At 51.5% G+C, this 13,768-nt stretch overlaps 1 protein-coding gene and 1 long non-coding RNA gene across 2 annotated transcripts; one reads left to right on the top strand and one right to left on the bottom strand.

The window, feature by feature from the left end:
• Positions 1 to 5,496: 5,496 nt before the first annotated feature.
• Positions 5,497 to 6,541, bottom strand: LOC116751183. Its single transcript, XR_004349197.1, has 2 exons — positions 6,436 to 6,541; positions 5,497 to 6,360 (listed from the first exon to the last, which is right to left on the bottom strand). It is a non-coding gene; the product is annotated as an uncharacterized LOC116751183 (long non-coding RNA).
• Positions 6,542 to 7,226: 685 nt separating this feature from the next.
• On the top strand, positions 7,227 to 10,729 carry S1PR4 (sphingosine-1-phosphate receptor 4). Its single transcript, XM_032626672.1, has one exon. The coding sequence runs from the start codon at positions 8,016 to 8,018 to the stop codon at positions 9,483 to 9,485; it is 1,470 nt and encodes a 489-aa protein (XP_032482563.1). The 5' UTR covers positions 7,227 to 8,015; the 3' UTR covers positions 9,486 to 10,729.
• The last annotated feature ends 3,039 nt before the right edge of the window (positions 10,730 to 13,768 follow it).

The following is a 13,768-nucleotide window of genomic DNA, read 5'->3' as shown; positions in this document are numbered from 1 at the left end:
TTCTGTCCTGGGACCCCACCCAGGTTCCCACACGACATTTCATCATCACGTCTCCTTAGGCTCTTCTGGGCTGTGATGGTTTCTCAGACTTTCTTCGTTTTTGATGACCTTAACAGTTTTGAGGAGTGCTGAACAGCTTTTACTTTCCCAGGGCTGCTGTAACGAAGTACCACAGACAGAGGGGCTTAAAACCACGCAAATGTATTCTCTCACAGTTCTGGAGGCAAAGTCTGAGACTGAAGTGTCAGCAGGGCCGTGCTCCCTCCAGAGGCTCTAGGGGAAAGTCCTTCTTGCCTTTTCTAGCTTCTGGTGGCTCTGTGTATCCCTGGCTTGTTGCTGTGTCCCTCCCGTCTCTGCTTGTGTCTTCACGTGGCCATCTCCTCTTGTGTGCGTCGGTGTCCAAATTTTCTTTTTACAGAAACACCAGTTACGCTGAATTAGGCCCGCCCAAATGACCTCATCCTAACTTGATCCTATCTGCAATGATCCTATTTCCAAAGAAGGTCACGTTCCCAGATACCTCTCCTAAAACGTATTTTGTCAAACGTCCTTTGGTTGAGTTTCGTTTGATGTTTTTCTCATGACTAGACTGAGGTTTAGATTTTAGGTCCGAGGAGCACAGAAGTGAAGAAGGTTTTGTCCCATTATATCAAGAGTACATGCCGTCAACATGACCTTGGTCCCCTGAGTTAGGCACCCAATTCTTATTTATTTATTTATTTATTTATTTACGGCTGCATTGGTTCTTCGTTGCTGCACGTGGGCTTTCTCTAGTTGCAGCACGTGGGCTTCTTATCGCGGTGGCTTCTCTTGTTGCGGGGCACGAGCTCGAGGCGCGCTCAGCACCTGCCAATGCAGGGAGCATGGGTTCGAGCCCTGGTCTGGGAAGATCCCCATGCTGCGGAGCAACTAAGCCCGTGCACCACAACTACTGAGCCTGCGCTCTAGAGCCCGCGAGCCACAACTACTGAGCCCACGAGCCACAACTACGGAAGCCCGTGAGCCACAACTACTGAGCCCGCATGCCACAGCTACTGAAGCCCTGTGCGCCTAGAGCCCGTGCTCCGCAACAAGAGAAGCCACCGCAATGAGAAGCCCGCGCACCGCAACGAAGAGTAGCCCCTGCTCGCCACAACTAGAGAAAGCCTGCGCGCAGCAACAAAGGCCCAATGCAGCAAGAAAGAAAGAAAGAAAGAAAGAGAGAAAGAAAAGAAAGAAATTTATAAAATTAAAAAGAAAAAAAGTTCTGGCCGGTTATTTTATAGAACGTCCCGCAATTTGGGCTTGTCTGATGTTTGCTCGTGATGTAATTAACGGCATGCATTTTGGGCGAGAATGCCGCAGGGTCCCTCTTAGTACCTCAGCCTGGTGGGCCCATGATGGCAAAATGTCTCATTGCTGATGATGAAACGTCATACGTGTTTTTTCCGCAGGTAGTTCCTTTGAGTCAGGACCCAAACAAAGCCCACACGTGGCACTTGGTTGCTGTATCTCTTAGTCTCTTTTCACCTATAACCATCACCCAACCTTTTTTCTTTGCCATTTATTTGTTGAAGAAACCAGGTCGTTTATCTGGTAGAGTTTACCAGCCTTCTGACTGGATGGGTTGTTTCCCTGGTGTGGATTAATGGTTTCCTCTGTCCCCTGTAATCCCTGTGAATCGATCTACCTAGAAACATGAGTGGACTTCCTAGGTGGTGTGAGCTCCTCCAGACAACACATCTAGTTTGTTTTCTCTCTGTATCTCTGTGTCTCCATGTCTTTGTCTCTCTCTCCGTGAGACATGTAACAACATTAACACCCAGTTGGTTCCCTCCTCTACCTCGTTAAAAATGACCAGTGGGTTCAGGTGGCACAAGTCTGATTCATTTACTGTGAATTTCCACGTGAACCTCTCTCATAATGTCTTAGTGGCCACTGGTGATCATTGCTTACATACATCATTAGGGGTTGCAAAAATGGTGACTTTGAACACTTTCATTTCTTCTGCATTTATTGCCTGGAATTTTTCTGTTAAAAAACCCAGCTCAAGCAAAAGAACTGAAAGCAGGGTCTCAAAGAGATATTTGTACACCCGTGTTCACAGCAGCATTATTCACAATGGACAAGAGGTGGAAGCAACCCGTGTCCATTGAGAGATGGATGGATAAACAAATATGGTTCACCCATACAGCGGAATATGATTCAGCCTTAAAGTGGAAGGAAATTCTGACACACTACAGCATGCATGAACTTTGGGACCTTATGCTCAGTGAAATAAGCCAGACACAGAAGGAGAAGTACTGTCTGATTCCACTCACATGAGGTCCTAGAGGAGTCAAATCCACAGAGACAGGAAGTCGATGGTGGGGGCCAGGGGCTGGGGGAGGGGGATGGAGAGTCAGTGTTTCATGGGGACAGAGTTTCAGTTTGGGAAGATGAGAAAGTTCTGGAGATGGATGGTGGGGATGGTTGCACGACAGTGTGAATGTATTTTTTTTTAATTAACTTATTTTTGGCTGTGTTGGGTCTTCGCTGCTGTGCGTGGGCTTTCTTTAGTTGCAGCCAGCGGGGGCTACTCTTTGTTGCGGTGCACGGGCTTCTCATTGCGGTGGCTTTTGTTGCAGAGCACGGGCTCTAGGCGCGCGGGCTCAGTAGTTGGGGCTTGCAGGCTCTAGAGCACAGGCTCAGTAATGGTGGCACATGTGGGATCTGCCTGGACCAGGGATCGAACCCGTGTCCTCTGCATTGGCAGGCAGATTCTTAACCACTGTGCCACCAGGGAAGCCCCAATGTGAATGTATTTAATGCCACTTAATTGTGCACTTAAAAATTGTTAAAATGCTAATTTAATGTCACATGTAATTTACCACAATTTAAAGCAATTTAAAAAATGGAGTATGATTGAAAAAACATCTTTCCCCTATCAAGTAATTAGTTACCCAGAAGTAAAGGCTGTGCAGGAAAGACAGGGTAAATGCCTGATTCTTGACTTTTCTTTAGCAGTTTTCACAATAATTTGTTACTTCCTCAATATCCACAAAAGATCACCAGAGAGTTTTTTTTTTCCTTTTGTGTCACTATGAACTCATGGATGTAACATCTGATGTGTTTCTATCCACTGCATATCTTATTCTTCTTATGTCCACATTGTTTCATCTTTGGCCAGTGGAAACCTCTTTGAGTTGGTCCCTAAGTCCTTTTGATGTGACCCAGTGGCCTTAAGGGCTCATAGTTCTGGGGACTCCCCTGGCGGTCCAGTGGTTAAGACTCTGCATTTTCAATGCAGGGGGCATGAGTTCCATCCCTGGTTGGGGAACTAAGATTCCACATGCTGCGTGGTGCAGCCAAAAAGAAAAAAAAAAAAAGAGCTCATAGTTCTGGTCCAGCACGATGCTTTCTGCTCATCCCATACTTCACAGCCCCAGCCCTGGACCCGGCCATTTCTCCAAGGAGCCCTGCTTCTTTTTAACGGGAGATGATATTTGGAGACCATAATCTGACCACAAAGTTAGGAAACCCACATTTTCTTCACTCATCTTTTGACTTGGAAAATATTTGACCTACAGAAGTTGCAAGACGATGACAATGAACTCCCATAGACCCTTCCTCTAGGTCAGGGGTCACTACCTGTTCTAAGCCTGTTTTTTGTAAATAAAGTTTTATTGTCACATGGCCAGGCCCATTCATTTACACATGGTCCGGGGCAGCTTTCCGGATGACAACAGAGTCATTGTGACAGAGACTGTCTGCCCCTCAATGCCAAAAATATTTACTATTTGGCTCTTTGCAGAAAAAGTCTGCAGACCCCTGAGCTAGATGCTCCCACAGTTAACCTTTTGCTTTATATTTCTCTATAAACATAATCTAAAAGTATACAATCTATTCCATAAAGAATATACACATTTTAAATTCTTTTTCTTAATTTTTTTCTAAGTAATTTGGAAGTGGGCAACATCATGCAACTTGACTCCAAAAAACCAAACAAACAAACAAACAAAAAAAACAAACAGAAAAACCAAATGCATTTCCTGCAAACAAACACCTCCTGTTATGTAACCAGAAGGTGTTGGTCAAATTCAGGAAATCTAGCACTGATACAACAATAGTATTTAATATACAGCCCATATGAAAATTTCACCAGTTGTCCCAATATCGTCTTTTATAGCAACTCCCCCCTCCCCCCTCCCCTGTTGTTGTATTCAGTTGGGGGTCACTCATTGCATGTAGTTTCATATATCTCTGATCTCCTTTCTTCTGAGACAGCTTTAGGCTTTTTTTGTTGTTGTTGTCTCTTATGACCTTTTACGACCTTGACTCTTTCCAAGAGGCCAGACCAATTTTTCTGTGGGATGTCCCTCAGCGTGGGTCTGTCTGATGTTTCCCACGATCAGATGCAGGTGATCCACGTTTGGCAGGAATATCCTAGAAGTGATGTGTCCTTCTCAGTGCCTTGTATCAGGAGGCCCAGGAGGCCCACGAAGCCCATTTTTTTTCCCCATTCCCTGTGTGTTTACTTGGTGTCTTGGTTAAGCTGCTATTCACCGGTTTCTAAGTAAGGCATTTTCCCCTTTGTAACCGATAAATCATCTGTAGGAAAATACTTTGAGATTATGTAAATATCCTGCTCCCCAACAAACTTCCACCTAATTACTTTAGCATCCACTGACGAATCCTGCTTGGATCAATTATTGCTGGGATGGTTACCAAATGGTGATTTTTTAAAACTCTGTTACTGAGTCTGTGCCTGGGAGTGGGATTGCTGGATCATACGGAATGGTCATTCTTTTTTTTTTTTTCTAATTGTTTTTTAAAATACACATAACATAAAATGAACCGTGTTGTACATTTCAGAGGTATGGCTGAATGAATACATACGTCATTTTGCAACTGTCACCACCATCCACCTGCAGAACTCTTTTCACCTTGTAAAACTGAAACTCTGTCCTCATTGAACACTAACTCTGAATCCCCCCCTTCCCTGCCCCGGGCACCCACCATCCTACTTTCTGTCTGTGTGATTTTTTTAAAAAATACTTATTTTATTTTTAGCTGTGTTGGGTCCTCGTTGCTGTGCACGGGCTTTCTTTAGTTGCAGTGAGTGGGGGCTACTCTTTGTTGCAGTGCTCGGGCTTCTCATGGCAGTGGCTTCTCTTTGTTGCAGAGCACAGGCTCTAGAGTGCAGGCTTCAGTAGTTGTGGCCCACAGGCTTAGTCGTTCTGCAGCATGTGGGATCTTCCTGGACCAGGGCTCGAACCCATGTCCCCTGCACTAGCAGGCTGATTCTTAACCACTGCGCCACCAGGGAAGCCGCACGTCTGTGTGATTTTAAGATTGTTCATTGTTGATGCTCAAATTGTCTCAGGTTTGGCCAGCTTGTGTTTCTCCCATGGGTCCCCATCCTTCTCGGAGCCGTTCCTTACTCTCTGGTGCATCAAGACATTCCAGGCTCACCTTGTATGCTTCCTGCCCCATCCCTGGAATCAGTCATTTCTCCCTAGAGTCCTGGATCCCTTCTTTTTTTTTTTTTAGGGCGTGATATTTAGAAGCCAAGATCTGGGTGCCGGGTGTGCTCATTCCTATTGGGTTATCTCAGTGGATGGAGTTAGGAAATTGATTTGTGTTTAAATATCAAGTCCGCATGGATGCTTTCATCCCATTTCATCCCTGTGGGGCTCTTCTATTTCATCTTTGCACCTTTCTCCCCCAGTGAACACCTGATTCCTAATATCAACACACTTGCTACTTCGCCACATTTGCTACTTCACTCAGTCCCACAGTACAGGATAGTTTCAGAATCACTACACCTATACCACTCCCAAAAACAAATGTACCGAACCAAGTTTAAAATTTTTTTTGCAGTTCTCTTTGCCTTTAGAGTGAGTAGTGTGTCCAAAAGTTGCATAAGCTGGTTCTTTTCTATTTCTGTGAGGTTATGTTTTTCATTTGACATACGGTTCAGTTAATCTGTTTTCTACTTACGGTCCATCTTAAAGCTTCTGTCCTCCATCGTTGTTGATTTAAATTTTTGTTGAATACAGAAAGCATTAACAGTTTAAAAACTATACAAAGAGGAAAACACAAAGGGTGTCATCCCCTCCTCTCTTCAATTTCAACCCCATCCACTCCTGTAGGTAACCAATTTGATTGGTTCTTGGCTTATCTTTCCTTCACAAAAGCAAGCTGATATGTGGGTATTTCACTCCCCCCTTCTTTATTATACAAAAGGTAACATACTACATATACTCTGGTACTTCCCCCTCAACTTAACGATACATCGTGGAACTCACCCCATTCCGCTCACAGAGATCACCCTCGTTTCTTTTTCATGGCTGCGTAGTACTCCACGGTGACGTGCGGTGTAATGCATCAGCCTCTCTCCTGTGTACAGACATCTGGGTTGCTTCCAATATTTTACACTTACAAATGACAATGAGTAACCTTTTGCATACTCACTTGTGTATTGTGGAAGCTGCGTTTTCAGGACAGATTTCTAGAAGGGGGACTGCTCTTCTGTAGCCTGGGGATAATCGTAAGATTAAATAAGGTTTAATGCACGTATGGCCTTTCACCCGGTCAGCAGGTAACTCATGGCAGAAGGTCACCGCTGTTGGACAGCTTGGCCTCAAATTAGCCAAACTCTGCTCTCTCATAGCATTTTAGTCTAGTTCTCAATTTGCTCTCTCAGCCTGGGGTGAGGGGCTCAGCTGGGGTTGGGGTTTAGTTGGGGTTGGGGCTCCACTAGAGTTGGGACTCAACTTGGGATTGGGGCTCAGCTTGGGGTCAGGGTTCAGTTCAGGGTCAAATCTCAACCAGGGTCAGGGGTCAGGGTTGGAGTCAGGCTGTGGTCATGGGTTCAGCCAAGGTCAGGATTCAGCCTGGGATCAGGGCTCAGTCTAGGATCAGGGCTCAGTCCAAGGTCAGGACTCAGCCTGGGATCAGGGCTCAGCTGGGGTTGGGGGTCAGCCTGGGTCAGGGATCAGAGTTGGGGTCAGCCTATGGTCACACGTTCGGCCAAGGTCAGGGTTCAGCCTGGGATCAGGACTCAGTCCAGGGTCCAGGCTCAGAACATGCCATGTGTCTCCCTGTGGATGTGCCTGGGTCAGGTGGTCCCTCGTGAGGCCGGGACTGGGGCTCAGGTGCTCATCCCCTCCCCCCTCCCCCCAGCTGCCTGCACAACCCCTCCTCTCACAACCCCCCCTTCAGATCCGTTTCTGCTTGGTCATCTCCAGTGACCAGATGTTGCTACTTCCCAGGGCGCCCCTCCCTCTGAGCTTCCCTGTAACTGTCCTGCTCCAGAGCTGAGCAATGAACTCAGGGTTCAGGGGGCCACAGTCCCTGGGCTGTCCTCAACCCCTGTGTCCTGCCCACCTGCCACTCATGGGGGACACCAGAGCCCCTCCGACACCTGTGTCTCCCCCCTCAGACACTGGCCAGGGCAGTGTCCCCCCGCCTCAGGCCCCCCAAACATCACTCCACACATCATCCCCGACTTCCTCTCCCCGACTTGGTGCCCACACACCTCCGTCCTCACCCTTCTCTGGTTGAGTCAGTGTAAGCCGGGTCAGGATGGCTGTGCGGTGGCGGTGGGGAGAGCTCCCCACTTCTGTGAGCCCCTCCCCCTCCAGATGTGAGGTGCTGCCCCGGGTGGCGGTCCCCAGCAGCTCTGCTCCCAGCAAAGCCAGCTCAGGGGCAGGAGAGGCAACGGAAAACCTGGGGAGAGAGGGTCCCGCCACGGAAGCCCCGGGTAAACGTGTGGGTGCGTGGGATTCACCTCCTGGCTGTGTGCTCTTCTGCGGGACCCGGGGCAGACACAGCCTCTCCAGGCCTCGGTTTCCCCTTCTGTGGACTGCGTGGTCCTGGCCCTGTCGTGAGGCTAAAACGGGGTGCATCTGCGGTATCGCTGAGGAAGCTGGTGGTGCTCCTGTGTGTGCGGCCGCTTGACGCACACTTATTAAGCACCTACTGTGTGCCAGGCGGGTTTGGAGCAGTTGGGGAGCCGGTGACGGAACAGCGGGTCCTGCAGGGAGTAGCTCATGGGGGCGGGGAAGTCATCCAGCCCGGGTGTCACAGGGGAACCAGGTTTCCTCCGCTCTGGGACCCCACCCGCAATGAGGGATCGCGGGCTCGCAGCAGGCAGCAGCCGCAGCGCCCTCCGGGAGTCCGGGTGGGAAGCGACCGTTGGGATGCCCCTCCCCGTCCCGGCCTCACCCTCACCCTCACCCTGGGGGTACCTTGAACATAACAGGAAATTTCAAATAACAGGAAACCAAGACCGGGCAAGGCGAGCGGCTCCACCCTGCCTGGGGCGAACCACCCCGGGCCTCAGTCTGCCCCCGGGGACCGCGATGAACGCCACGGGGGCCCCGACCGAGGTCCCCGAGTCCTGCCAGCTGCTGGCGGCCATCGGGCACAGCCGGCTCATCGTCTTGCATTACAACCACTCTGGTCGGCTGGCGGGGCGGGGCGGGCCCGAGGAGGGCGGCCTGGGGGTGCTGCGCGGGCTCTTCGTGGCTGTGAGCTGCCTGGTGGTGCTGGAGAACCTGCTGGTGCTGGTGGCCATCGCCAGCCGCATGCGCTCCCGCCGCTGGGTGTATTACTGCCTGGTGAATATCACGCTCAGCGACCTGCTCACGGGCGCCGCGTATCTGGCCAACGTGCTGCTGTCCGGGGCGCACACCTTTCGCCTGGCGCCGGCCCAGTGGTTCCTGCGCGAGGGCCTGCTCTTCATGGCGCTGGCCGCCTCCACCTTCAGCTTGCTCTTCACGGCGGGCGAGCGCTTCGCCACCATGGTGCGGCCGGTGGCTGAGAACGGGGCCACCAAGAGGGGCCGCGTGTGCAGCTTCATCGGACTCTGCTGGCTGCTGGCAGCCCTGCTGGGCCTGCTGCCTCTGCTGGGATGGAACTGCGTCTGCGCCTTCCAGCGCTGCTCCAGCCTGCTCCCGCTCTACTCCAAGGGCTACATCCTCTTCTGCGTGGTGGTCTTCGCCTGCATCCTGGCCACCATCATGGTGCTCTACGGGGCCATCTTCCGAGTGGTGCGCTCCAACGGGCAGAAGGCCCCGTGCACCCCGGCCCGCCGCAAGGCTCAGCGGCTGCTCAAGACGGTGCTTATGATCCTGGTGGCTTTCGTGGTGTGCTGGGGCCCCCTCTTCGGCCTGCTGCTGGCCGACATCTTTGGCTCCAACGTCTGGGCTCAGGAGTACCTGCGGGGCATGGACTGGATCCTGGCGCTGGCCGTGCTCAACTCCGCGGTCAACCCGGTCATCTACTCCTTCCGCAGCCGGGAGGTGTGCAGGGCCGTGCTGGGCTTCCTCTGCTGTGCGTGTCTCCGGTTGGGACTGCGAGGGCCTGGGGACTGCCTGGCCCGGGCTGCCGAGGCCCAATCCGTCGCCTCCACCACCGACAGCTCGCTGAGGCCGAGGGACAGCTTTCGGGGCTCCCGCTCGCACAGCTTCCGGATGCGGGAGCCCCTGTCCAGTATCTCCAGCGTACGGAGCATCTGAGCCCACGGTTGGGGCAGTGGTCCAGCTGCCGGGTGCACGCCCGGGCGCGCAGGGATGCAGCAGCAGGCAGGCTGGATGCAGAAGAAGGAAGAGGGCAGCCGGGGGCATGTGTCCCAGGGCCTTGCAGTCCTCCCCGAAGCCTCCTGAGCCTGCTGACGCCGAGTGGATTTCCCACGGTCTCCGTGGGGCAGGAGGCAGCAGGAGGAACAGAGAGCGTGCTGGAATAGGGATGAATGGGTTTGCTGTGTACGCAGCCCCCCCTCCTGTGAGATTCTGAGGAAATCCCAGCCCCACAGTGGGCCTCAGTGGGGCTCCCAGGCTGCCAGGGCTAGGCTGGGTAGGGGGGTGTCTATGCCCCGGCAACGCGAGAGTTCAATGATGGGATGAGATGCTGCAGCCCCTTATTCACATGTGGCATCAGGGTGATGGGATGAGGGCTGTGGGTCTGCTGGAGCTGTGCCTGCAGCACAGGGAGGGCCACGACACCCGCCCCTCCCTGTTCACTTCCCCTTTCCCTGCCCTGTCTCTCATCTTGGGTCCTGGGCGGCCTCCTTCCCCCACCTCTGGCCTCTGCATCTCTTGGGACTCAGTCTGGAGACCAGCAGAGGGGGAGCCGACTGGCCCTCCTGACCTCGGGGAAATCTCACCCACTTCTCCCTTTAGCACTACCTGCCTCTTCCTTCCCCATCTGTGAAATGGGCCTATAGCAGACGGAAGCCACCGCAGGAGGCGGTCGGTACTCGCTCAGTGTTTTTTGCCATGGCGCGTGGCATCAGTGTGTTGACAAAACATTCAGCGACAGTGGAAATGTTCTACATCTGTGCTGCCAGTGTGGGACCCTCATGTGGCTACTGAGCCCTCGATAAGTGGCCTGTGCGACTGAAGACTGAGCTTGGAATTCCCTTGCATTTAGACAGTTCACAGGACTTGCGGCAATGGTATGGGACAGCGCCGCAGGGGTCCACCCTCCGGATGTAGCCACCTTTTGCTGGTAGAAAGTGCTCTCTTTCCATCTTCCTAGCCAAGAAAATGTCCGCAGGTCTTTCTGCCTCCGTCTTGCCAAGTTCTTGGGTCAGCACCCCGTCTGCCACTCTGGATGGGATAGCTCCGTTCTGAGCCTCCGTTTCTCCCCTGCAGGATGGGGGATGCAGCGATGGGAAACTGTTTACTGCGCTGTTTCAATAAAGCAGCCATTAGCCACACGTGGGTATGTAAAATTAATTAAAATGAATTTTAAAAATTCAGTTTCTTGGTGCATTTCTCGGAGCTGCCGTATCAAAGTATCACAGACCGAGGGGCTCAAACAACAGGAATGTATTCTTTCATGACTTCCCTGGTGGTCCAGTGGTTAAGACTCCACGCTTCCACTGCAGGGGGTACAAGTTGGATCCCTGGTCGGGGAACTAAGATCCTGCATGCTGAGCGGTGCGGTCAAAAAAAAAGAAAAGAGAAAAGAAATTTATCCTCTCATGGTTCTGGAGGTTGGAAGTCTGAGATCAAGGTGCCAACAGGTTTGGTTCGTTCTGAGCCTTCTCTCCTAGATTCTGGGGGTTTGCTGGCAATCTTTGGCATCCCTTGGTTTGTAGACTCCATTTTCACATGGGCTCTCCCTGTGTGCACATCTGTGTGCAAATTTTCCCTTTTTATAAGGACACCAGTCCTATTGGATTAGGGCCACCCTATCCCAGTGTGACTCAGCTTAACTAATTACACCTATAACCATCCTATTTCCTAATAAGGTCCTATTCTGAGGTCCTGGGGGTTAGGATTACAAGACATGGATTTTGGAGACAAAATTCAGCCCATAACACTTGGTCACACTAGCCGCACTTCAAGTGCTTGATGGGACATGGGACCTGTGGCTACTGTTTTGGACAGCGTAGACACAGAGCATGTCCATCATCACAGAAAGTTCTGTTGGACAGGACTGGAAAACGTTCCAAGCATGTATAAGCTGGGATACTTCTTACATTTTCCTGATTCCTGGTCCACGTGTGTTTATTCGGGACAGTGGCAGGCAGGGTGAGGTCTCAGTGGAATTTGGTGTGAGTGGAGCCTGGGCCTCCTTGAAGCTCTCAGCCTGTGTCCTGGGCCTGTGTGAGCTGGCCCTGTGGCCCCCTCTGCCCTGTGGGGGTCACACTTTGCTTTGACTGAGCTGCACTCTTTGCTGCTCTCTCCCATCTGGGGTCTTTGCACCTGCCTTTGTTGTCCCCAGTAGAGTGGCCTGCCTGGCACGTGCCCTGCCCATCCTTCAGGTCTCAGCTTTAGCATCACCTCCTCCAGGAAGTCTCCCTGATTTCTCCTCCTCAGCCCTCTTCCGGGCTCCCACACCTGCCTGTGCAACTCCATCATAGATCCGATCGCGCCTGGTTACTCATCCACCTTCTCCCCTGGACTTGGAGCTCCATGAGAGTGGAGGTAGTGACAGTGTTTGGGCCACAGCTATGTCCCTGGCACCCAGCACAGGACCCAGCAGATAGTAGGTGCTCCATGACCTAGAGTGTTGGGAGAACTAGTCCTAGCATCGTGCCTTACAATGAGCCTGGGAAACTTCTTCCCCTCCTTACTCTCCACCCCCACCTTCCTCCCTGACTACGATGAAACTGTTCCCATGAATCCTGACTTCTGCTCTTAGGTGGCTCAGGTGTCTGTAACGCATCACCGTTCCCCAGCTCTGCCGCTCACCATGGGCTTCAATTTCCTCATCTGTAAAATGAGGATATTGATATCCCCTGCCCTCCTGGGATGTTGTTAAGACAAGGAATATAAAGGCCCTCAAACTTAGTGTCTGATTTTGTAATAGGGAAGAACAAATCTGACTCTTTTTTTTTTTTTTTTTCGGTACGCGGGCCTCTCACTGTTGTGGCCTCTCCCGTTGCGGAGCACAGGCTCCGGATGCGCAGGCTCAGTGGCCATGGCTCACGGGCCCAGCCGCTCCGCGGCATGTGGGATCTTCCCAGACCGGGGCACGAACCTGTGTCCCCTGCATCGGCAGGCGGACTCTCAACCACTGCACCACCAGGGAAACCCCCTGACAACATTTAAAAATGCCTTATGTATCACTCAACGTTATCCTAGTCACCTTTGTACTAACTCACTTAATCCTTGGAAAATCTCCAGGAGGTAGGTACCATCATAACTCCATTTTATAGATGGAGAAACTAAGACCCAGAGAGGTTAGGTAGCTTACACAAGGTCACACAACTGGGAAGAGGCAGAGCTGGGATTCAAACCCAGACAGGTGACTTTTTTTTTTTGTTGTTTTCTGGGATCTTAGTTCCCTGACCAGGGATCAAACCCACGCCCCCTGCAGTGGAAGCGTGGAGTATTAACCCCTGGACCGCCAGGGAAGTCCCCACAGGTGACTTCTGGATCCCTGTCTGTTACTGCCTCTTTGATGAATGAATGAATAAATGAATGAATGAAAGAATGAATACCAGTTCCTTCTCTCCTTTGGAAAACTCAGAATGAATGTTCCATTTCATTCTTCGGGCTGCCCCAAGGTTTCATCTCCACAAAGCAGGATTAGTTGAACCTCCCCATATTACAGACAGAAAAACCAAGGCTCAGGAGAGGAGGCGGAATGGGCAGCCCTAAAGTCCAAGCCTCGTTATCTGAGCCAAGTTTAGGCCCCTTTCTTGCTTTGTCTCTAGGTGAGTGTGCGTGTCTTGCCTGTTCATAGCCTGACCTGGAAGAGTGGGGGTAGATGGAGAAGCAGGTAATAAACATTTGCTGATGAAGACCATGTGGGCCAGAATTTCTCAGTCTTTTCCCTGCCCTGCCAAGCCACTCCTGACTCCTCATGCCTAGGACCTGCCTGGGGATGGCCGGAAGCAAGGGACACAGCTGGAAGGGAGGGGCTGGTGTGTTGGTGTTTTCATGACTCATTCATTCATTCATTCAACAACTGTGTGTCAGGCTCTATTCTGGGCAATGGGGTTGCAGCTATAAACAACCTGGTACCTGCTCGCGGACAGGTCACAATTTGCTGGGGGTGGCAAACGTCAAACTAAGAAATGTCCAACATCATTTCAGTAAGGAACTAGCCATGCAGAAAGTGGGAGGGGACCCGCGAGTGTTTTGCAGGAACAGTGGATGCAGCAGCTCTGAGGCTGCACGAGCTTGGTGCGTTCTCATAATACCAACACTTACTGAGCACTTCATGTATGCCTCATCGTTTCTAAGTGCATTCACGTGGATTATCTTATTGAATCCTCACACACCCCTGGGGAGCCGGGAAAGAGTGTTTGATTATTTATCATCATATTTGGCAGCTGAGGAAA

The sequence above is a fragment of the Phocoena sinus genome, chromosome 3 (assembly GCF_008692025.1).
Source record: "Phocoena sinus isolate mPhoSin1 chromosome 3, mPhoSin1.pri, whole genome shotgun sequence".
Classification (NCBI taxonomy): domain Eukaryota; kingdom Metazoa; phylum Chordata; class Mammalia; order Artiodactyla; family Phocoenidae; genus Phocoena; species Phocoena sinus.
The sequence above is the reverse complement of the archived record's forward strand: the minus strand, read 5'-3'. Positions and strand labels throughout refer to the sequence as shown.